Here is a 24,134-nt window from a genome sequence, read left to right on the forward strand (position 1 = left end):
CAGAAGGAGAAAGAACCTTCTGACACCTTTTGCTAAACATTTTAAATGAAGATTTTTACTAACATTTCATGGGATTCAATAGGTTTGAATGGCCCAGTTTTCTGAAAAAGATTCTTTTTCAGAAGTTTGTAGTACCACTTTGTACTGGGGTTTTTTGTTGCTGTTTTGGTGTTTTGTTTGGGTTTTTTGAGGGTTTTTTGTCTGTTTTGGATTTTTTTGGTGTTTTTTTTTTTTTTGTGGTGTTTTTTTTTTGTTGTTGTTTTTTTTTTGTTTTTGTTTTTCTGGTTGTTTTGTTTTGAAAGAACTTCAACTCAGCCTTCAATCTTGAACATGCAGAGTTTTACATCAGGGATTACTTACAAACTTTATGTAACTCTCCACCTGATGGTTTGTGCAGGTAGTTCAGAGATTTGCTTGAATTCAGCAGGATTACTGTCCTCCCATCACAGAGGGAAAGGGGCTGATCTGACACAAGTATTTTCCTGCTGAGAAATGCCTTGATGACTTGCTTTTAATCAGAAGAACTTTCCAATCATGTAAATTCAGAGCATTCTGTCAGTGAGTAGGCCTGAATCACACATCTTTGGTTTAACTCATGCAGAAAAACTGACAGCAATTCCAGCACCCTGACATCTCCTTAAGAAAGCAATTATAGTAAAGTATTACTGTCACAAATCCAAAGTCCATCAGGCAATGTCCAAGGGGCTTTTTAGCAGTGGGTGCAGCTCCATCTCACCCCTTCAGCCTCCTCTGCTGCAATGGAGACAACAGTCAGCGTGCAAATGAAAGAATATTTTCATTTGATTATCATTGGTTTGTTGGTTTGCTTGGAAAAGAAATGCATCAAAGCAGGACAAATAATCCACTGGCTTATTTATTTATAGAACAAACTCCCGTGGTATATTATCACACTTTTTCACTTTGCATTAATTTCTGCCTTTTTTTGTGGTTAGGGTCCCCTAGGAGCTGTTATTGATACTGAGCCTTGTCCCTTCTCTGGTCTAAAATGAGAATTCCTCCATTTATCCCCTGCTTTATGATATATTAGTCAGCAAAAAGAACCTTTGTTGCTGTCTTGTGAACTGTTTCATGAGGAACTAAACCAGTAAAGCCTGGCTACATACCTGAAATTGCTGCATTGCTCCCCAGCCACCAAACCCCTTTAGCTTACCTCTGTTCCACCTTGCAGACTTGCTCCCCTGCAATTCTTGCAGCTCCTGCCCCATCCCCAGCCCTGCTGCAGCCTCTCCCCTGCAGGGAGCAGCAGCACAGCTGAGGTGAGGTCCCAGCACAGCTGCACACAGCAGGAGAGGCTCCTGAGCTGCTCCTGCCCACTCCCCTAAGCTGGCAGCAGTCCCTGGGCCTCTCCTCCATCTGCCCACTGATTTTCCACCTGCCTACTGATTTTCCCCAGGAATCTGGAATCTGCATCTCTGAGGTTTTCACCCCTCCATCAGGTTTAGCAGGATGGACAAAGGGCAGTCACACAAACTGCATTTCCTTGGAAAGGCTGCCCAAAGCCAGCACCATTTAAAACCCTTGCATGCAGCTCTTTTCAGCCTCTGCTGTTGCTTTTGCTCCTCAGTTTTACACCTCAGCCACACCAGCGCTCCCAGGGGAGGACACTGTTCATTTTATGTAAAAGTGGTGTAAGACATGAGCAGCAATCATTCGGCTTCCAAGGAATGCTATTGGTCTGTTATTCTTCTGCATTCAGTCACTCAGCTGCCCTGAATGAAACAACATGAAAAATGTGGGGTGATTTGAAAGTACAAATAAAAGAAGCCACCACTAATGTTCATACTGATCTCAGTTCAGAAGAAAATTAAAAATGCTTGCCTGAAAATCCAGACGTATGGCCACTGAATATGTAGTCCAAACACATTTGCATTAAGAAAGATCCTACTGGAAAAGCACAATGGAACAATTCAATTCTAAATCCTCAAGTACTTTGGCTCTTCTTACAGAAGTCAATGCCAGTGGAGTTCCATTTCCACCACAGACTCACACAGTAAAACAGGAGCCAAAGAATGTTTATTGGTTAATATGTAGGCAAGTGCATGCTCTTGTGATCAGTTTGATGACAGGTTTTAGGAGTTTAATTTTGAATTAATTTTCTAACAACTCTTTCAAATCATACACTTGGGGGTACACATGAAAACATGTACAGACACCAACTGATTAACATGATGGATCTTTAGATTCTGTAATTCAGCATTAATGAGCCACTGATCACTGATTGTCTTCCAACCTTATGGACATCAGTCACTATTGCACTTGTTTCCATTGGTTTTTAAAATCTCTTAAGCATCTTAAAATCCCTAGGGAAAAAAGAAGTGGGTAGCTCATACACAAGAGATCTTTCATTAGGAAAAAAGAAAAGCTGGGGCTTCAGAGTCACTTCTCTTTGTAGCAGCTGAAGATCTGCCTCAGAATTTATCCAGCAAAAATACCAGTCTTCAAGCACTGTTATGAAGAGCTTTGTGATTTTTTTCAGAGCTTGTAATTGGGTGAAAGATAAGTAACGTGTGCCTTTTGCAACACGTTTAGAAGTTTACCGATGAGTAAATTAGCTTCAAAAATCAATTTGGGATTTCCTTTAAACTTTATCTATTGTAAAAAGCCTGCTGGAGTTTGTTGTCTAAATTGAACAAATATTTCCGAGTTATTTATTACAAAGAGTATTGGCTATGAAATCTGTCCCTCATTCAGTGCTTGAGTATTGCACACTGCATTTTCTCCTGTTACATTCATAATCCAGACAGCCCAAGTGTATTTCACCCCACAGTTCATTTATTATGAGGGGAAACCCTCACCCTCACCCCTTACCCTGGCTAAGGCTTGCACTTTACATTTTTAACTTGTAAATGTCTACTTCTCAACAAGATCAGCCAGAGAGTAAATGTGCTTCTGCAATTCATTCTTTAAAGTGAGATTTATAGTGAGATTCCCAGTATTGCTTGGTTTGTAATCTTTGGAATTACTGAATTCCCATTAGTTAGGCACAAGTTCTGAGCAATGAGCCACCCTGACTCAGAGTATCTAGAATGCAGATAAAAATCTCTTGTTTATTTTGCTCATTGTAGGGACAGGGAGCATTTCCTCAGCATTTGTACATGACCAAGGAGAGCAGAGACTCTGAACTCTCCTCTTACACCAAACAATAACAGTTTTACTGTTGGTCTGATGCTCCTTTCAAGCAAATATGGAAATGAAAGGAACACCCAAAGCTCTATCTCAGCCACACTAATCCTGTGAAAGCAGTGACTCACCTAGTAATGGCTTTCCATAAATTAGGCAGCTAAAAATGGGTAGGAAGCATGAAACCATTCACAGTTCCTGTAGTGTAAATTCTCTCACTGCATGTGGAGAAAATGCATGGCAGTAAAAATAAGAGATGAAGGTGTCAGCACCCGTCATGTTTAAATGTGCTGTTAATAATTCACATCTTCCTCCCTTGGAGCTGATGGCTTCAGAATGAATCACTCTATTTCCTTCCTCAGATGAAAACTGAGTTGCTGTTACTTTCTAATCCCATATGTTTTCTTCCCAAATATGAGAAGAGAAAAAGCCAAGGTGGCTAAATGTGTTCACAGTGGAACAACGATGTGAGAAAGGAATGATGATTTTTCAATATGTCCACAGCTAATCCTTGCTTTTATCCCACCTTGTATTTTATGATACCTCCTGCAGCAGCACTGAGTGTGCTGTCACCTTCCACCCTCCACACTGCCACGGACACAACTGATGGTAAAAGTGACAAAAAGTGACAAAAACTGACCCAAAAGGAAAGCCACTCAGTGAAAGTGGAAGAGCTGCAGGAGGAGGAGTCACTGCATCTTTGGGAGCAGCACTCCCTGGTACCTGTTGCTCTGGGCCTGGCAGGAACACTGTGCCAAAGGCTGCCACTGGGACTGCTGCTCTGTACAGGTGTGCCAGGGTAATAAAGGTTGAAAACTGAAATTTTAGGACTGGTATCTAAATTTAGCTGTGAACTAAGATAGCATGGTTATACAAAAAGAAAAAAAAAGAAAGAAAATAAAAGAAAAACCAAAAACACAACCAAAAAGTGGTGCTAGACACAACAAAGTGCACAATTTTCTCATAACACAGGAAGGACTATAACAGAGCATCCCAGAAAAGGTGGGAACAGCATGGCCTCACACTGGGAGCTGGCAAAGGCTTCGATAGTGTAACAGTTTCTGACATACTGCCTCAGTCACTCTGTGGCCCTGGCCAATTACTCCTGTGAAATTCTGTTGGCATATCAAGAATTCTGAATATCAAATATTCAGCTCAAGGTCTCGTTAATCTTCTCATTTCCAGAGCAATAACATCTTTCATCAAAACCATTTGTTCTACCCAACCCAGTCCTGCTGCATCTACTTCCCATAACTGCTTGGGGTTTGTTTATACTTTGCCAAACTAAACAAGACCTTGAGAGAATAGAAGATAGCAGTGCTTTGCTATTAAAGGCTGAATTTTGCACTCATGTTGCTCCATTCCTTCTGGACCATGCACCCACTGAGATCTGTTCCTTTATGTAATTCCTTCTGGTCATGGGGACAGATGAGAGATTGCAGTTGCTCTTGCTTTAACACAAGGGGAAATTGCTAGTTTAAAGTAAAACTGTCTAACCAAAAGAAAGGCTTGGAATTTTATTTTTAATTTAGTTAAATATTTTTCATTCCAATTTGCCTGTGAGCTGGAAGCCACAAATCCTACATCAGTTTAGGCACTTCTTAGAAGAGCAGAGGAGCACCCACAAAGCACAGGGAGTGCTAACGAGGAGCCAGGCTCGGATTTTCCAGGGCCTTCATCTCCCTCTCTCCCCATCTGGTCACAACACCCCTCCCACAGCATATGGCCACAGGCACAGCACTAAGTGGGGTGTGCTGAGGAACTGCACCCCAGTATTGTTAGCTCTCCATCAGACCATCAACACAGAGGTGACACACATAAATAAACTTACAGGGAGCCTTCCTTAGGCTCACTGTACAAATGTGCTCCTTCATCCAAATAAATTTCTGCAGGCAGACAGACAGACAGACAGGAGAGGCAGGTTGTTTCTTAAAAACTGAAAAGGCAAAGGAGAAACTGACCCAAGACAGAGGGCAAGCAGGTGCTGTAAGAGCACTGAGTGTTGTTTAGGCAGGACTGTCAATAAAGGAAAGCACCAGCAGCTTTGTGGGGATGCTCAAATGTTTGGAGCAATAAACCAGAGGGGCGAGCAGGTGGCTCTGAGGGGCTGAGTGTCTCTCAGGAAATCCAGCACTCTGTACTCAGGGCAGCTGAAGCTCCTGGCTCAGGTGAAGCCTGGCACAAAGCCTGGCACTGGTGCTTTGTGCCGAGGCTCAGGGAAGGAGGGGATGGAAATGGGACAGTGAGCTCTGCTCAGCCCCAGCCTTGGGCAGTCACTGATCTCAGCTCCTGGGGCCATGCCAAAGGCCTGACTCCCACTGGAGGGGATCCTTGGGGCCTGCCTGCTGCTCAGCCCCTGCCTGTGGGCTGTGACAGCGCCCGAGGCTCGGGGACACCTCCAGCAGGGCAGGTGACCTTTGCTGACACCACCTGAACCACAGCTTTTTCCCAGAGCTCCTCACCCATGAACATCTCCCAGCTCACAGACAGATTTCTGCCTTTCTTTCTGGGATAAGCTCCATGAGGTTTCTGACCCAGGCAGGACCTGCTCAGACTATTAAAGTGACTTTTTAAGAATTATTACAATTATGTCAGTCTCTTGTCAGTCTGTCAGGATCTGTTTGCAGTGCAGGGTGTATTAGCACTGCAATAGGGCAGGAATTTAGGACTGCAGCTCCAAGGTTATTTTGACACCACAGAAGTGGAGGCTGCACCAGACAGGAAAAAAGTCCCAATTCCCTCTAACAACCCTTTAGCTACAGCATATAATCTCAAGTACTTAGCCAGCTATCTAATAACCCTTTATCTCTACAAAAAAAACATACTCTTTCCTATTCCCCTCTTTTATGTTTGAACTAACTATTTTCTCCAGGTGTTTTTTTACCTTGTCATAATCCATTACCTTCATATGCTTTGATCTTTCCATAGGGAATTTATTTTCTCTCTTCAAAGATCTTTTCTAGTCAGAAGATGTTTTCCCCAGTCCACAGGCTCTGTTCTGTTCAGCTGTCCCAGCATGATGCTTATTTTTCCCTGCCTTTTTAATTTATTTATTTTTTTTTCAATTTACGAACATTTAAGAACTCAAATTTCAATTTAGAACCAAGCCAGGAAGGTTTATTCCTGATGACACAAGATGTGGCCTCTGATGAAAACTCTAAAAGACACAGATTTTTTACACACTGCTGGAGCAAATTCACTCTACAGAAGGTTTTGTGAGGCAAAATCGTTACAGGAGAGCAAAGCTATTCAAAGGTCAGTCCCAGATCAACATTTGTTATTCCGAAGGAAAATAATCCATAAAATATATTCTATACAGCTACATTTGCCTTAGTTTTCCAAGGAGATTTTAATGCTTCTTTGGTTCACTTGTCAATGTTTGTATTGTGTAAATCTGTGCAGTGCTGAGCTTGCCCGTGTTGCAAGAATCAATTTATTTTACTTACGTGTATGTGACAGACTGGGGACAAATAGGAAAGAGAAAGGTGCTGGATGCATCCTCTTCCCCCTAGTATGGTACTGCATTACTATAGCCCAGGATTTTCTTCTTCTATGAACAGGGCCAGTTCCTGTGCAGTCAGGGGCCACCCATTTCCTTCTGTGAAATAAATTCTCCATTTCTCTGATGCTGTAGGCACAAACTTAAAATAATTGTTTCTGCTTTGCTGCCATTAGACTTGCTACTAATGATCCCTCCACATGGAGAGGGTGAGCACCAGCAGCACATCCTGGGTACAGCAAAGCACCCCTGACAAGAAACAAGAACTCTGCAAAGCCAGATCCCAGACTGGACAAGAGCCCCCCCAGTGGACTGGCCCCCCCCCCCCAAAAAAAAAGGTGGAGATGAGGCCCCAAAAACAAAATGTTAAATTCCAGCATTTAAATTTGTCAAGTAACTTCTCAACTGTAGATATTCTGAACAACAAACAAAAAACTGCCAGTCCCAAAACAAGACACCTAATGCACACACATAGAAAAAACACCAACTTCTCAGGGCTTTATTTCTAAAGATGGAACAAAACACTGAATTGTCAAACAGAACATGCTTGAAATCATAATGCTCATATGTAAAATAGCTCTTGCTTCATGGAAAATTCTGAATTGAGCTTTCTTTGTACACATTTGCACAAAGCAACTGTCATTATAAATAGCAGCAATTTGAAAAAAAAAAACATCATCATGCTCCTGGGCAGAGGTGTTTGTTCCTGTGCTGAATACCTTCTCACCTCAAATCTCACATTTCTTGTGGAGTGTTAATATCTTCTCTTAATCCTGTAAGGTCAACTTGTCTTTGTGATCTCTGAGCTAGGCACCCTGAGCCTTTATCTGGACACGCCCAAGAGCAAGTTCTATGTAAAATCTATGTTAAAAAAACCACATAGATATTTAGAAATACAAAATACACCACAAGTAAAAGTAAAGAATTCTCAAGAAGAACCCTGCTTTGGGTATGGCAGTACCTATAAGGAGTTCCCAGCTCCAAACAAGCCCCCACTACCTGGGCAATGTTTAATAACTGAAGATAAACAAAGTCCTGTTCTTTTTTCTTCTTCTTCCCCTCGTTCTGCTTTGCAGACAGAAGGCAGAGAGCAGTAATTTCATTCTGTGTACAGCAGAGGCAGAGTGATTTCTGGCCATCCCAGCCAGTGTGTCCCTGTGTCCTCCTCACTCAGCCAGAAGGAAGCAGCAGCAATCTCCTCTATGCCCAAAGCCTGGTCCTGACCAGCCCTGCTGCAGGGCTGATGGACACACACGGGCAGCAAAGGCATGGCCCAGGTAAAGCTCCTGCATACAGAGATTTAGCCTGGTTTTGATTTCAGCAGGGCAGAAATCCTGTTTCCCCCACTCGTGTTGAGTGCAGACACAGCCTGAGCTGGAAAGCTCTCTGGCTGGAAGCAGGGCTGCACACAACCACCTCTGCATGCACACAGCAGGAACAGAGGTGCTCCTGAAGGAAGCCTGGACAGAGACAAAGCTCTGTTAGAATGCCAGGTCTCCATTCTGAGAGAGAACTGTGCAGCTAGGCGTGCTGAGAGGTCACAGCTCCTCCCATGTACCTCTTGCAAACGCTGAGGCACACGCAGTGCTCTCACCTGGGATGTGAGGCCAAAGGAAAAGAAGCCTTGTCCATCATGACAATTCTCAGTTTTCTGTGCTGCTCCCAAAAAAAAAAAAAATATTTACCAGGATGGAGCTTGTCAGAACAGAAAATGCAAAGGCTTTCCAGAAATTCAGAAGTTCTGTAGGGAAGAGTCGAGGCCCTCACCTCAATCCCTCACATATTCTAAATTAATTTTCTTCTGACCCCAGCCCACATCCAGTCTGTTCTGTTATGAAAGAATGAGCAGAGTTTGCCTAGTTTATTCTCGCCAAGAGACAGCCAAGAAGAACAAATGCATATTATTCTACTTTGACCAAATTAAAGGAAATTGTAGCTCAGAGCAGAGGGATTCCCTTTGTTCATCCGACAGCACAAAGGAATTACTGCAACCCTGTCTCCTGTCACCACTGACAGGCTGCTGGATGTGTTTCTGTTGCCACTCCTTCATCATTTACCTGCAAAACACCATCAGCAGCCTGCACAATCAGTTTCAAAGCAAAACAAAGACAACAAAAATCAACGTAAGCCACTGCAAAAAAATCCTTTCCACTAGAGGAGTTTACAAATGGTTACATGTACCCAAACAGTGAAGCACAAACACTCTGCACCACTTTGAGGAAACAGCTGCCTTTGCTGTAAACACACAAGGAATACTAGAACAGACCCAGAGACAAGCACCAGCACCAAAGGACAAAAAAAAAAAAAAAAAAAAAATTAAAAAAAAAAAAATTGCAATATTTGGGGATTTTTCTCGTTCACTCAGCAAAGTAATGCTTAATTCATTGGGAGTTGCCTTCTAAACTACTCTTTGCTACTTTTTTAATGTTTCCCTTCACATTGTGCAATGGTACTGCAGCACCTCAGAGGGAAAGCACCTGGTACAGAAGGATTTAGCTCCAGCTGAGCCTGATCCAGTCAGCAGCCAAGATGCCTCTGAGGCTTCTGGATTTGCCTTCCCACCCAGACTTGACCCTCTGGACCCCTCTTCCCTTTGCTGCTTAGCACTTCATCTCCTAAGGGGCTTCAGGACTCACAGCCACTCAGTGCCACCAGATGTGTGACTGCTGGATTCTTCCCCTGGATAAGGACCTGCAGATTCCTCCAGGACCACAGTGAGTTACTGAGAAACCCTGGTGGCCCTCGGTCACTGCCAGCACACAGGAATGGGGGGCTCTAGGGAGGAGCTGCTCGGTGGCTTCCCTGTTTCCCTCTCCCAGGTGCAGCCCTCCCTTGATTCATACACACAAACACTCAGAGCTGTTCTTCTGCCCAAGTATTTCGTGTTTGACTGTATTGTTATGTTCTACTCCAAGTCCTTTTCCCTGCATGGCAGGTTGCACCTTCCAGGCTGCTCCTGGAACAGGCAGGGCTGGTACAGGCAGATCAGGACTCAGGCTTTATTTCCAAAGCTGGGCTGCTGAAGGAGCTCTTGAGCAAACAGCAATCTGGGAGTCAGCAACAAGGAAAACACCAACTGGGATAGTGCCTAACTGGCTTTGCCAGGTGGGGGTTAAACAAGAAAAGCACCTGTGTGCTGTGATTTCTGTTAGGAGATCATTCTGCTGCTAAGACATCTCAGTCTGCACAGACTTAATCAAATCTGCTCATTCTCCCCTAGAGTCAAGTGCATAAAAGTGATTGTCACTGCAAGGGCAGTGAACATGCTGAAGGAAAGGTCTGTGCCTTAACATTTCTGCTGCTGCTGAAGCCACAGAGCAGTCACAGGGATGAAATACAGGAGAACACATCGCTTCATGCACAGGCAGCAATGGAGACTGATGTGCAAAATGTGATTCCTGCCAGCGTTCCAAGACGTGTGGGGCACATTCTGCCTTCCCATCCCCTCCCCCCGTCTCCCTAAAATGTTCAATGCAAACAAAAAAGCATCAAGGTGTTAAGTGACTTGAAATATTTTTGTATTTGTATCATCTAGTAAACAAAGTTGCTGAAAAATGTCATTGTGTGATCTTCACATGTGTGTGGGAGAGCAGCTCAGCTGTCAGGGAATGACTGTACAGCTCCCTGCTGGAAAGAAGAAGTCAAACATTCCACAAGCAGACTTTTATAGCCTGGTGAGATCTCTGCTAAACACTTGGGATATCCAGGCTGCCAGGAGGATATCTGCTGATTCATCCTGGCAGTGCCCACCCCCAAGAGAGCTGTCCCAGGTGCCAATCAGCAGAAATGCTCCAGCCACAGCTCTGACACCAGCTCAGCAAATTCTGCCTTCAAACCCTGGGGTGAGCCAGTGGGACAGAGGCCATGACCAAACCCCAGGCACCTCCTGAGTGCAGGAAACACCCCAGCACCCAGAGCCGTCTGCAAGGGCTCTTCTGTCACAGTGCCCCTGGCATGTTTTTGCTGCTATTGATTGAAGCTCTTTGTTCCTTTGCTTCCCTTCCCCTTTCCCCCCTGAGCTGTGGCACGGTGGAGGTGCTGCTGCAGGTGTTGTCCGTGCACACCTTGAAGTGCACACTGCTGGGCTGTGGGAAGGGAGCCTGCCAGAGCTATCAGCAAACCCAGCTGCAGTTCAGAAAGTTTCCCACGAGCCAGCCTGAAAAGAGTGAGCAGAGAGGGGATGAGAGAGTTTTGCCTCTTCTTTTAGTGTTGTTCAGGATCACTGACAGCAGTAAGGGATGTACAGGCACAGAATCCCCCTCTAAACTCCAAAACAATGTACAGAACACTGACCCATGCACCAGCTGGTGGGGCCAGCAGAGCAGGTCTGTGCTTGCCAGCAGCAGTGCCCTGTGCCTGCTGCAGCACGCTGTCATTAAGGGCAGTCACTAGCAGATAGAGAGGAGCTACTTTTGTTTGTGAATTCAAATGAACAAATGCAATTTCTAACCATTAACCTCCTGTAGTAGATAAAAAGTGGGTTTAGGGATAATTAATGATTTTCATAATTTCTAGGAAAGCTTTATCAGGACCCTTACATTTCTAAAATGCTGACACATCACATGATCCAGGACCTCAGTGAGTACATCACACCACCCCCAGCACCCTGACTTTCTGTGTGTGCAGGGGATGCTGAGAAGCCCAGGCAGGCAGTTCCCAAGACCTTTCCTTCATGGATGCACACCTGCCCTTACTCAGGCTCCATGCCTCAGCAGAGCTGAGCACTTGGGGTGGATCACTCACTGCAAGGTTCAGAGATTGATTCCAGCAAGAAATGCAGTTTGCAAGGGAAACTCACTGCTCACCTCCTCCAGAGGTACACAAAATCCAGTATGAGGATGGAGATCTGGAGAGGCAGGGAAGGTGCTGGGCTAGGGATCCATCCAGCTTCTGATGATGCCTTAAGTTTTTAGCCTTTTTTTTTTCAGATCCTGTACTGTATAACTCCAAACTCCACACACAGTGTTAATTACTGTCATCACATATTGCTCAGACAAAACAATCCCTCTGGACCTGAACCCAAAGACACCCTACAGCCTCAGGCCCCAAAATGTGAATTGGGGGAGCAAACTGGGGGTAAATTCAAAGAGCCCACAGTGCTGACTTTTCTGCCCAATTACAAAATGCCACCCAAACCCATGAAGAAGAAGGAAGAAGAAGCATTAAGAAGAAACCCAGGACAACACCCTGTGCCCTCCATCTTGCTTCCATCACAACATACTAAAAATCCCAAACCCTAAATTTCTCTCCAAGTGATACACCTACACTACTCTCTGTAATCCATTTCACACTTTTGTGGATTCCAGTCTATCTTGAAGCCTAGGAAACTTTCTCCATGAATGAGGGTCAAAGTCAGAGGTCCCCTGGGGGTCAGGGCACCCCAGAGCAGACAGAGAAATATTCCCAGTGCTCTGGGTTTCCAAAGTAAATGACTTCATTACCTGAAGCTCTAATTGGAGAATTAACCCCTGGCATGTAAATGGGCCAAACTTATAATTACCTGAAAAATTGGTGCCCATTGTCCAGCTTGGATGCAGCCTCTGGGAGGCTTTGGCTGCCCAAGGTGAACCTGTTTGAAGGGCTTTAAAAAACAGCCACTTTAACCCTGCCCAGCCTCTGTCCTAGGCAGCCACTCCAAGGCATCAGCCCTGCCTTGGCCAGCACCACTTCCTGCCTGCTGTGAGCGACTCCTCTCGTGTGCTGCCCTGGCAGGGAGATCTCCTCCTCTGGTGTGGGTCTGAACACCCCCACTTGCTGTAAGCACATTTGGTTTCATTAAACTGATCACGCTGCTCTACTGAGACAGCACTTCCAGGGGAGCAGCAGGATGGCTTTTCCCAGGCTCTCAGGGTCTTGTGAGACACTCGCAGAGAGCTGGGAGCTGACACCGAGCTGGAGAAGCCTGCACTGAAGACCAGAGATGAGAAAGCTCACTTGCAGAGAATCTGGGTTTTGTTCTCTGTGGGAAGAACACAAACTTTTACATTCAAGACAAATTTAATAATGCATTCCAGTGATCTGCATTTTTCCAAGCTCCTACATTCCCTCCCTTCCTGAATACCATGTTTTCCCATTCTATCAGAGGGATTTCTGTGGCATCCACTGCCAATGGGTTGAAAATCAAAGTTATCATGGATGAAACGTCAGGATCTTGAATGTTTGGGAAACAGCCAAATGTTAGTTTAATTAACTCCAACATACTCAATTATGACTGACCTTTTCAAACAGAACCAGAGAAGCACTGAGGTTGGAAGCAACCTCTGGAGATTATCTAGTGCAACCATCTGTTCAAAGCAGAGCCCATTAGATGGACTTGCTCAGGACACCATCCAGTCAGACCTTTCATTATCTCCCAAAACAATTTTCAAAACATCTCTCCTCAACACAGGCATTGCAAGAAGTCCTTCAAGAAGTTGTTTCAAACCAAATTTTCCAACTTCATTTCCTTGAATGCAAAGAAGTGTTTTGATAATTTTGTAGCAACATATTTTCCAGAACAGGAAATAAGAAAAAACACTTTTGTTACAATGACTGCATTTTTAATATTGTTCGCTTTTCAGATTTCAATTGCCAACTAAAAATTTAAAATTTCAATATATAAATTCCCAGCTGGATCTGTGTAAGCGTCTTAAAAGAAAACCAGCATCTCTCCAGTACCAAGCACTAAGAAGAGTTCAATACAGCACTATCACTGCGTGTTTCTCCTCTTCAGCTCTTTTCCGGATCACATAGGGATCTACTTTCCAGAAGAGCTCTCTTTTGATGCTGTGATACTGAGTCCAGATGTAAGTTAAAACACATGATAAATTAAAATTTTCTCTCATTTATTCTGAAATATAAGTACTTTTATTTTTCTTATTAAATTTTTCACCTGAAAAGATCAAGGAACTGGATCACATAATTCAGATTATTTGGTCAGAAACCTCCATTCTAAATATATCACCCAGTACAGAAGCAGCAATATAACTGCAACCAACAAAACACCTGCAAAGGTACAGACAGCTCTCTTTCAATGAGTTACTCACTAATTTACACTGAAAAAACATAAGGCTGTCACAGCTGAGCAGCTGAAAAAACCCCACCTTGCAATCACTTGATGCTTCTGCAGTGAATAATGCAAAGGGGTTTAGAGTGCTCAACCACAGACACGGGAAAAGGAATTGCATCATTACAGAAACCCAGGCCGGTTAATTGCAGGTAATGGCCATGAATAATGACAGCAGAGAGTGCTGAATGACGTAGGAGAGAGAACATTCTCCCTCGGAGTTGTAATTGCTCACAACAAACAGCTCGGTGCCTGTCTGTGCTGCTCCTGCTGGAGCTGGCACGTTTGGCTGAGGCTGTCAGGGAGCAGCTTCCAGGGCTCTGCACCCACACACCGTGGCAGAGGAGCACACTGGTGCTCAGGATTTCTGACTTCTCTGTCTGGTGATTAATGACTCGAATGCACAGTGCTGGTGGTTGTTGGACTGGTTGCTCCCTCTTTGTTCCTGCCTTCCATCCTTTCTCCCTGGATTTGGCCACTCGGTAGAAAGCCCAGTAGCAGCCAAGGAGAGGGAGAACATGGAAGCCATTCCTCTCCTCCCCTCAGCCCTTCATTCCCCACCCAGGAACATTCTCTACACACCTGCACACAAACATGGCCTTGCCTGGTGCTCTACAGCCTGATCACTGATTCTTCAGGAAGACATTAATTATGGAAATAGTTCCTGAAGAAGGAGAAGTGTTCCTCTGCCAGACCAATTCATCTGCTGCTGCAGCCACTCTCAGTGTCCTGTGAGTCACTCCACAGCTGGAGCTATCTGTGAGAAATGCTGGGAGTCGAGGGGAACAAGCTGTGGTGATACACAGCAGGAAGAAGGAGAGCTAAGTCACAAAGAAAGTGACCTCCAAACTACGTGTATTTGGATTTAATCTACCTCCCACTAGCCTGTGTGGAAGAATGTTTATTAGAACACATAATACTTGTATAATACTGTACTTGTCACATATCCTTCCCATTAGCTCCCTTTCTGAGATTACTTCCTTGGCTGAGCCCTCAAGACACCACACAGTTTGATCTCTACACTTCCAAACACTCATCACCCAAACACCCAAAAGATTTATGACCTACTTGGGCCACCCTTACTTCAAAGGGCAAGCCGAGTGTATGAGGAACAACACTTCATGCGAGCTGGAAGCATTTATTTCCATTGCAATACATGAAGCTGATCTGTCTGCTTGATGCCACATGAGAGCAAGTCAGGGAAGCCAACAATGAATAAAACACCAGAATCCCCCTGGTGATGTCTCCAGGCAGCAGATTAAGCAGCAGCTCCTACTCCTAACACCCTGAGTTCAAGGCTCTTCCTGAGAGCTGTGAGCCTCAGAGGCAGCACAGGGGTCAGGACAGAACTGTGCTGAGAATGGGGTGCTTCCCACTTCTCAACATCCTCTTCCAATGCACACAGCCCTGCTGCTCTGAGAACAGCCTGGTTATTTTCACTACAAGCCCCATTACATCCCCCAGATGAGAAGAGCAGCTCCACAGCCATGGTTGTGTGAACCAGTCCCAAGCCATCAGTCCCTCTGGCTGGCTGCAGGAGGAGGAGGCAAAGTGCCAGCAAATGTCACTCCTGACCCTGGCTGGCCACCAGGTATGAAACCCTGAGAGCTCCGGGGCACTCCCATCCTCCTGCACACTGGATCCACAGAGCTCTTGTGGAACACATTTCTGAGGGAACACAGACCCAGCGTGGACCAGCTGCAGCACCCTGAACGTGTCTCCCTCCATTTCATGCTTGGTGGACCTTCCTAGGACATGCCCTGGCTGAATGTACTTCTGTAAGGCACTGAACTCCCTGCAAGCAGTGGTTCAGGACTGTGAAGAGGATTATACTCAATGGTTTGTCTCTGCTGATTAGTACAAGAAAAGGGCAGGGAGATTTTGACAAGGTTTATAAAATTATGCCCACAAAAGCAGGGCTAAATACTGCCCTACAAACAACGGGAGACAGTAGTCATGACATTCTTCTCAGAGAAACTGAGCAGACATTCAACCAGAACAGACTCACTGCTACTGCTGGAACCATTTCCATCCCACCCATCCCCTCCTTGCTGCTCTAAAACAGGCACAAGAATAATTTTTTTAAGAAGCTCTAACTGCTGCCTGGGGAAGGAGATGGGATTTGCCCTGGGGGGAGCCAGGTGCTTCGCTGCTGTCTCACAGATGGTGTCCCCTGCAATGGAGCCCTTGGTGCTGCATTAATGCAATCAGAGGCACCCTGCAGTCTGGTCACTGACCTGGCTGAGCAGCAGATGACATGATGCCTTGGGCTGCTATTGTGTGGAATTACCCTTTGAGCTGTGACCATTGTAAAGGAGACAAAACCACCACTTCACCCTCTGCTCTTGGCCTGTTTTCCAGCAAGGAACAAAGCCCAGGAGCACCTCAACTCTGAGCACCATTTTGTCCTTCACTGCTTCTCACAGCTCCTCCAAAGGAGTTTGTGTGCTCTTCCTCACACCTGGAACAACTTTCCCAGCTCTCCTGGCAGGTCTAACCTTTCTCTGTTCTTGCTTTAAATACCTTTTCTGTCCTTCTCCTTTCATTTCATTCATTGCTGTAACAGCTTCCCCTCCTCTGCCTGCATAAGGGTGAAAGTTCTGTTACCTGAATGGATCTCACCTGCCCTGGGTGCTCACTGGGAGAGGCCACGGGGATAGATTCCCACCTGATGTGGATCATGCAGCTCTGCTGGGGGGGACACACAACCAGGGGTCACAGAAAACATGGTGAATAAGGAACACTGTTCTCCGGTTTCCAAAACAAGAGTGAGATCAGGCAGAACCTGCTCCGTGCCAGCTCCAAACCAACAGGGAGCTGCTTCCACACTGCAGAGCTCCTCTCCCCAGGACACTGCAAACTGAGCAACTAGACACCTTACTGAGAGAGAAAAGCCCACCAGGAGAAATGAAATACAAAGAAACATGAACACAAAGAACTCCCCCGAGGTTCAGACATTCCCCAAGCTGGAGACCTTTTCCTGAGCTGGAAACTGGGAAAGCATTCTGGGAATAGCTCAGCACAGCCCTGTGCCTTCCCTGAGCAAACCCTGCAAGCTGCTGCAGGGGACAGCACACGGGGCGGGTGGGGCTGGCACCTGGCCCAGGGCAGATCCTTATCCCAGCAGTGGAGTCAGACACCGTGAGTGTCAGCACAGGTCTGGACAGGCACAGGAGGAGCCCAGCACTCCCACAGGTGGCACAGCAGCAGCAGGGAGCTCCAGAGAGCATTTGGTGCTCAGCCAGGCAACCCCAGCTGCTGCTGCAAGGCAGGAGCCAACCCACACTCACCTCTGGGCTTCATCAGCAGCTCAGCATGACATCCATGGACATGTTCAAAGGAAAGGTTTCATTACAACGTCTGGCAGTGAAACAGAAGCCAACTGACACTGCCAATGACAAGGTGCTCGTTTGTCTTGGTTTTCTTTCAATTATCTAACTGAAAGTCCATTTGGCTAAATTAGACAATAACTGCTTTCCTATTTTCCTCTATTTTTTGTCAGCAGTCTGATATTAAGACCCTACAGAAGTATGACCAAGTTATATGAGTATCACCCTTTCTACTTCATTTACAAATACTCTCATAAAAACCTACACACACCAAGACTGAAATACACACAGGTTATGTTAAACATCATCTGATTATTGCTTAGCATCAGAACAGCTCAGATTGTACAAAACTGCAGCAGCAAACTCATATATTAATCATTGAAGATCAGCTCACGTACAAATAAAAGTGTTTGATGTCATCATCCAGCTCAACAGAAACACAGCCAGGCAACAGCAGCCTACCATGAACTGGCTTTAACTGACAGGCTTCCGTGTTTGCATAAGGAATCTTCTATTAGAAAGTGGTTTTTTTGTAATTCCAAGCAGTTCCTTGCTTTAGAAATATTTTGGACAACATGAACAAAAGCTTCCTGTCTGAGATATTATATAGGAAACATCATTAAATACAAAAGCTAACATTTCAGAATATGTGATTGTAGACACTATTTTGAAAATGCCTCCTGAAGAACAGTTGGTTATTGGAAATATTTTTAAAGCAATTTAATCACAGATTTCCAAGACAGTCTGCACTCCTCATGTTCCCTGAATCAACCAAGCTCCAGTTCTTACAGGATCACCCAGTACCAGCACACATTGTCTGTTTGAGACATCTTCCTGGGCTCTCCCTTAAGGGTCACTGGGAATGAGCAATGAATTGAGGCACTAGTAAAATGATGCATTCAGTTGCCTGAATCCTTGTGTGAAAGAAAAGGGGTCTGATCAATTCCTATTTACCTCAGCACACTTCTGGTTTGAGGATGGACTGTGGGGGTTTCATCGCTGCCTAGCAGAGAACACTAATGCTTCCATTCATGCTCCATGTGAAAACTCGGAACAGGAATTCGGAGAGATAGGAACAAGAAGGAACAGATTACTATCAAGCACAGCTGACAGGAAGCCATTGGCCCTGGAGAAGGTGAGGCTGCACTGATCAGACAGCAGCCGTCTGCGGGAGAGCGTTTCATTAAACAGGGAAAACAAGCAGGACCGTGCGCCGAGGAGCGGCAGCGCTGTGACTCATGCGATTGAACCGCCCTGACTCGAACCTGTTGAAGCTGCTGGCCCAGCCTTCCCTTTCCAGCATGAATTCGACTAGAAACGTGGCAGAAACCCCCGGGCTGTTGGATAAACACGGAGAGAGCCCATCCGTGCGCTCAGGTGCAGCAGCAGCAGCAGAGGGTCGGACGGGCGGTGCTGCCGCAGCTCCGAGCGCGGCACCTGCCGAGCCCCCGCCCTGCCAGCGGCGTCCGCGTCCATCCCCGGCCCTGTCCATCCCTCTGTCCGCGTCCATCCCCGGCCCTGTCCATCCCTCTGTCCGCGTCCATCCCCGGCCCTGTGCATCCCTCTGTCCGTGTCCATTCCCGGCCCTGTCCATCCCTCGGTCTGTGTCCATCCCCGGCCCTGTCCATCCCTCTGTCCGTGTCCATCCTCGGCGGTGTCCATCCCCGGCCCTGTCCATCCGTCTGTCCGTGTACATCCCCCAGTTTTTGTCCATCCCCGGTCCGTGTCCATCCCTCGGTCCGTGTCCATCCCCCGGCCGTGTCCATCCCTCTGTCCGTGTCCACCCCCGGTCGGTGTCCATCCGCGGCCGTGCCCAGCCCCGGCGGCAGCAGTGGCCCCGGAGCGCTGCGGCAGGGCGGGCGCGGTGCCCGTCTCCCCGCAGCCCTCCGGCGGTACTCACATGGCGAGCGGGCTGCGCTGGCTCCCTCTCCAAAGATGGCTTTCGGCTCCGCGCCTGCTGCCAGCCGGCTCCTACAGCGGCAGGCGCTGCTGTGGGGAGAGGAGGGGAGGCTCCGGCTACTGAGCATGCCTGCGCCTGGCATCACGGGCGGGAGCAGGGGCGAGGCTCGCAGCGCCCTCCGCACCCGCGGGCCGGGCACAGCACAGGGCACAGCCAGGGCCGGGCACAGCACAGGGCACAGCACAGGGCACAGCGCCGGGCACAGCGCAGGGCACAGCACAGGGCACAGCCAGGGCCGGGCACAGCACAGGGCACAGCACAGGGCACAGCCAGGGCCGGGCACAGCACCGGGCACAGCGCAGGGCACAGCACAGGGCACAGTGCCAGGCACAGCACAGGGCACAGCACAGGGCACAGCTCTGGGCACAGCACAGGGCACAGCACAGGGCACAGCGCCGGGCACAGCGCAGGGCACAGCACAGGGCACAGCACAGGGCACAGCGCCGGGCACAGCGCAGGGCACAGCACAGGGCACAGCGCCGGGCACAGCGCCGGGCACAGCACAGGGCACAGCGCAGGGCACAGCGCAGGGCACAGCGCAGGGCACAGCTCTGGGCACAGCGCCGGGCACAGCGCCGGGCACAGCGCAGGGCACAGCTCTGGGCACAGCGCCGGGCACAGCGCAGGGCACAGCACAGGGCACAGCGCATGGCACAGCTCCGGGCACAGCCAGGGCAGGGCACAGCACAGGGCACAGCACAGGGCACAGCCAGGGCACAGCACAGGGCACAGCGCAGGGCACAGCACAGGGCACAGTGCCGGGCACAGCACCGGGCACAGCACAGGGCACAGCACAGGGCACAGCGCCGGGCACAGTGCAGGGCACAGCACAGGGCACAGCGCCAGGCACAGCGCCGGGCACAGCGCCGGGCACAGCGCAGGGCACAGCACAGGGCACAGCGCAGGGCACAGCCAGGGCACAGCGCCGGGCACAGCACAGGGCACAGCACAGGGCACAGCGCAGGGCACAGCACAGGGCACAGCCAGGGCACAGCTCTGGGCACAGCACAGGGCACAGCGCAGGGCACAGCGCAGGGCACAGCCAGGGCCGGGCACAGCACCGGGCACAGCGCAGGGCACAGCACAGGGCACAGCACAGGGCACAGCACAGGGCACAGCCAGGGCACAGCACCGGGCACAGCGCCGGGCACAGCACAGGGCACAGCACAGGGCACAGCGCAGGGCACAGCCAGGGCACAGCCAGGGCACAGCTCTGGGCACAGCACAGGGCACAGCGCAGGGCACAGCGCAGGGCACAGCCAGGGCCGGGCACAGCACCGGGCACAGCGCAGGGCACAGCACAGGGCACAGCACAGGGCACAGCGCAGGGCACAGCCAGGGCCGGGCACAGCACCGGGCACAGCGCCGGGCACAGCACAGGGCACAGCACAGGGCACAGCGCAGGGCACAGCCAGGGCACAGCCAGGGCACAGCTCTGGGCACAGCACAGGGCACAGCGCAGGGCACAGCGCAGGGCACAGCCAGGGCCGGGCACAGCACCGGGCACAGCGCAGGGCACAGCACAGGGCACAGCGCAGGGCACAGTGCCAGGCACAGCGCAGGGCACAGCGCAGGGCACAGCGCAGGGCACAGCACAGGGCACAGCGCAGGGCACAGCACAGGGCACAGTGCCGGGCACAGCGCAGGGCACAGCACCGGGCACAGCACAGGGCACAGTGCCAGGCACAGCGCAGGGCACAGCGCAGGGCACAGCACAGGGCACAGCACCGGGCACAGCGCAGGGCACAGCACAGGGCACAGCGCCAGGCACAGCACAGGGCACAGCACAGGGCACAGCACAGGGCACAGCGCCAGGCACAGCACAGGGCACAGCACAGGGCACAGCACAGGGCACAGCGCCAGGCACAGCACAGGGCACAGCACAGGGCACAGCGCCAGGCACAGCGCCGGGCACAGCACAGGGCACAGCACAGGGCACAGCGCCAGGCACAGCACAGGGCACAGCACAGGGCACAGCACAGGGCACAGCGCCGGGCACAGCGCAGGGCACAGCACAGGGCACAGCCAGGGCCAGGCACAGCCAGGGCCGGGCACAGCACAGGGCACAGCACAGGGCACAGCACCGGGCACAGCCAGGGCCGGGCACAGCGCAGGGCACAGCACAGGGCACAGCGCCGGGCACAGCACAGGGCACAGCACAGGGCACAGCCAGGGCACAGCACAGGGCACAGCACAGGGCACAGCGCCGGGCACAGCACAGGGCACAGCACAGGGCACAGCCAGGGCACAGCCAGGGCACAGCACAGGGCACAGCCAGGGCCAGGCACAGCCAGGGCCGGGCACAGCGCCGGGCACAGCACAGGGGCTCGCTGCGGCCGGCAGCCGGGGGACAGGTGGAAACCACTGGGTGTTTCTCTAACCACCCTCCTTCTGCCTCTCCTCGCTAGAAAGAAACATCTTTAAAAGGAAGAGAATGACGGAAGGTGCTGCCCGATCCCACGCTGTTGTGAGTGTTGTTTCAACCACTTGTGGATGAAAACCCACAGAGCAAATCCAGAGACAGATAAGCTACCAGATCAAGCACTGATTCTGGAAAGGTTGTGTCTCAGAGGAAGTCCTTGCCTCTGGCTTAGACATCACCTCACACTCACCCTCGATGCAGGCATCCAGCCTCACCCTCCATGAACACCAGCACCTCCCTGGCATGCCCATTGCCCTGTGCAGAACTGAAACTCTGGAACAGCACATGTTCCTCTGCATTCGAGCCAAGGCCTTCACATGCTCTAAACAGAGGTGAAGAAATAAGAAAGTCAGCAGGGTTTTTCAAGAAGTGGCATTTAACACTGCTGCCCCAACAGTACCTTGTTCACTTGTAAAAAGATGCTTCACCTGTCGCTGCCTTCACTAATTTTCCGTGGGTGTCAGTGGCAGCCAGCACTGGCCATTCAAACCAGGTATTTGGGTAAGGCAAGCAGCTTTGCTAGGTACCTAGACCTCAGATCTTAGGGTGCCTCTTGGGAGTAAAGTGCAACAGTGTCATCAGATCAAATCCATGTTTTCTGATGTGGAAATCTAAGAAAAGGTGAATTGTTCCTCAAAGCAATAGGCAAAAGCACCACAGCTACTGGGAGCAAGCAAGGCATCAATCTCCATTCCTCAACTTGTTATCAACCAGCAGTATTTTAATGCAGAATGTCGTCAGGGAATGTGACATCACCCACAGCCCAGACATCAGAACACTCACTATTACCCAAATCCAGGCTCATGTGTTACCAGAGCCTGACTCACATGTAAGCCATGGGCTGTGAGCTCTGAAGGGACCCAGCTCCTTGGGGAGCTATGGAACTGACAGTCACAGGAACCCCTCTCCCTTCTCCTCTGCTGCCTGAGAGCTTGCTCACTGCATTAGACACTCCTCATACCTCCTGCCACTGCATTCTGCCTCTTGTGCTGGAGCCAATTATCTGCACAAATGAATAAATGTCACTTTGGGCAGCACTTCGAGCCTTAGGATTTTTGTTCACGTATCACACTCATGAAAGCATGGCCATAAAAACTTTTCCTGATGGAAGTAGAAAATACTTCAAACTGTATTTTCTCTATGTAAAGATGGAGTTTCAACCAATTGGTACACCCTGATGACAATCAGGAGATTCCCAACTACCTTCAAGCTTTATCCACCCCACAGATTACTCAGCTCAGCACTTCTCATCTGGAATTCCCCCATAACTCCTCCCTCCAGAGGAGAGCTTACTTTTCAGACATCCTAGACAAAGATACACTTATATCAAATATTATATATATGATTGTTTATATGATAGATGTATATGATTATTTGTGTGATGCCACAGCAGCACTCACACTCAGGCTGGCACCAAACACAGAATGTCCCTGCTGCTACCAGGGACATTCTCACCTTCATCTTCAAACCCAAGCCACACCTGAATATTGAGAAAGTGATAAGTCATGCCTGGCTGGTGAGGCCAGGAGCTTCTGGGACAGAGAGACCTTCCACCAGACCTTTCTGCCCTTTCTGTTTTCTCACTTCCAGTCATTATTACATGGAGGGTAGAACAAGTGCTGGTGCCAGACGTCTCGAAAAAAACCCAAAAAACAAAAAAACAAACAAAAAAAAACTTTTAAAAACCCAAAAAAACCCCAGAAAACCCCCCAAAACCAAACCAAACCAAACCAACCAACCAACCAACCAAACAAAAAAAAAAAGGAAAAAAAAAGCAAATAGAAAAAAGCCCACCAAACCAAAAAAATCAAAAACCTGGAAGACTACAAACCCAACCTATTGAAATATTTTACTATACAAACTATCCAGAGCAAATGATACAGTGTTTATGATGACCCCATGGCAGCTTTTTCCTGATTGAAAGGGAACAGAAAATACCCCCACAAGCATAAAGGTGAAATGGCAGTCAGGAAAATTAGAAATCAGAAATTGGCAGAAGTGTTCCACTACAGGGAAAACACCTCAGACCTTGTGAGCACAGGGCAGAATGAGCTGAAGCTACAACAGTGCCCCACATCATTTGGCCATGACTTCCTCCAGAGCAGTACCAGAGTTCTCTAAACCAAATTAAACAATATCATTTCACTGTAGCTGCTAAAAATAGAATTTCCTACCAACTAATGAAGGCATCACCATTCCAATCCAAGAAGGCTCATGATCCTGAGGAAAATCCACAGCTGACCTGGGGGACATTTCCTTTAGCCCCATGTTCCCTGGAGTTTGCAGACTGCCATTAAAGGTCACCAAAGCCTCTGGTGTTAGAAGAGATGCAGAGACACCCTGTGGTGGCAAAACTAATACGACCAGAATGAGTTCAAACAGCTTAAATTTGATTTAAGTCACAGAACTGAATCAGAAAATCTGCATCCTAGTGACACAGAGAAATTGTCCCCCGGTTGCTGTTCAGGTACTTTCCTCTCTCCAGACCTCCTTTCCTGTCTGGCATCTTTTGCTCTGTCTGTTTGCACTGCCACGAAGAATTTCCCTCTTATTCTGTTTGGTATGATAACAACAGCAGGATCAGGGCTGGGGCAGTTGGAGGGATGGCTATGGAAATGCTCCACTTCTGGAAAATAACTTCCTACATCTTCAGCCTGCCTCTCTTGGGTATGGAAAACAATCAGGCTACTTTGCAAACTCTTGGGGCTTTACCCCATCCATAATTTATATTTTGTTCT

General features: G+C 48.5%; 1 protein-coding gene across 1 annotated transcript in view; it reads right to left on the reverse strand.

The window, feature by feature from the left end:
• Positions 1–19,066, reverse strand: part of VAMP2 (vesicle associated membrane protein 2) — a 53,104-nt gene extending 34,038 nt beyond the window's left edge. Inside the window, exon 1 of the mRNA XM_064435900.1 lies at positions 18,915–19,066. Coding sequence (XP_064291970.1) covers positions 18,915–18,916 — 2 coding nt within the window. The 5' untranslated portion in view covers positions 18,917–19,066. The remainder of the gene's footprint in view (positions 1–18,914) is intronic.
• Between the last annotated feature and the right edge of the window lie 5,068 nt (positions 19,067–24,134).

Source organism: Passer domesticus, chromosome 11 (genome assembly GCF_036417665.1).
Source record: "Passer domesticus isolate bPasDom1 chromosome 11, bPasDom1.hap1, whole genome shotgun sequence".
NCBI classification, from domain to species: domain Eukaryota; kingdom Metazoa; phylum Chordata; class Aves; order Passeriformes; family Passeridae; genus Passer; species Passer domesticus.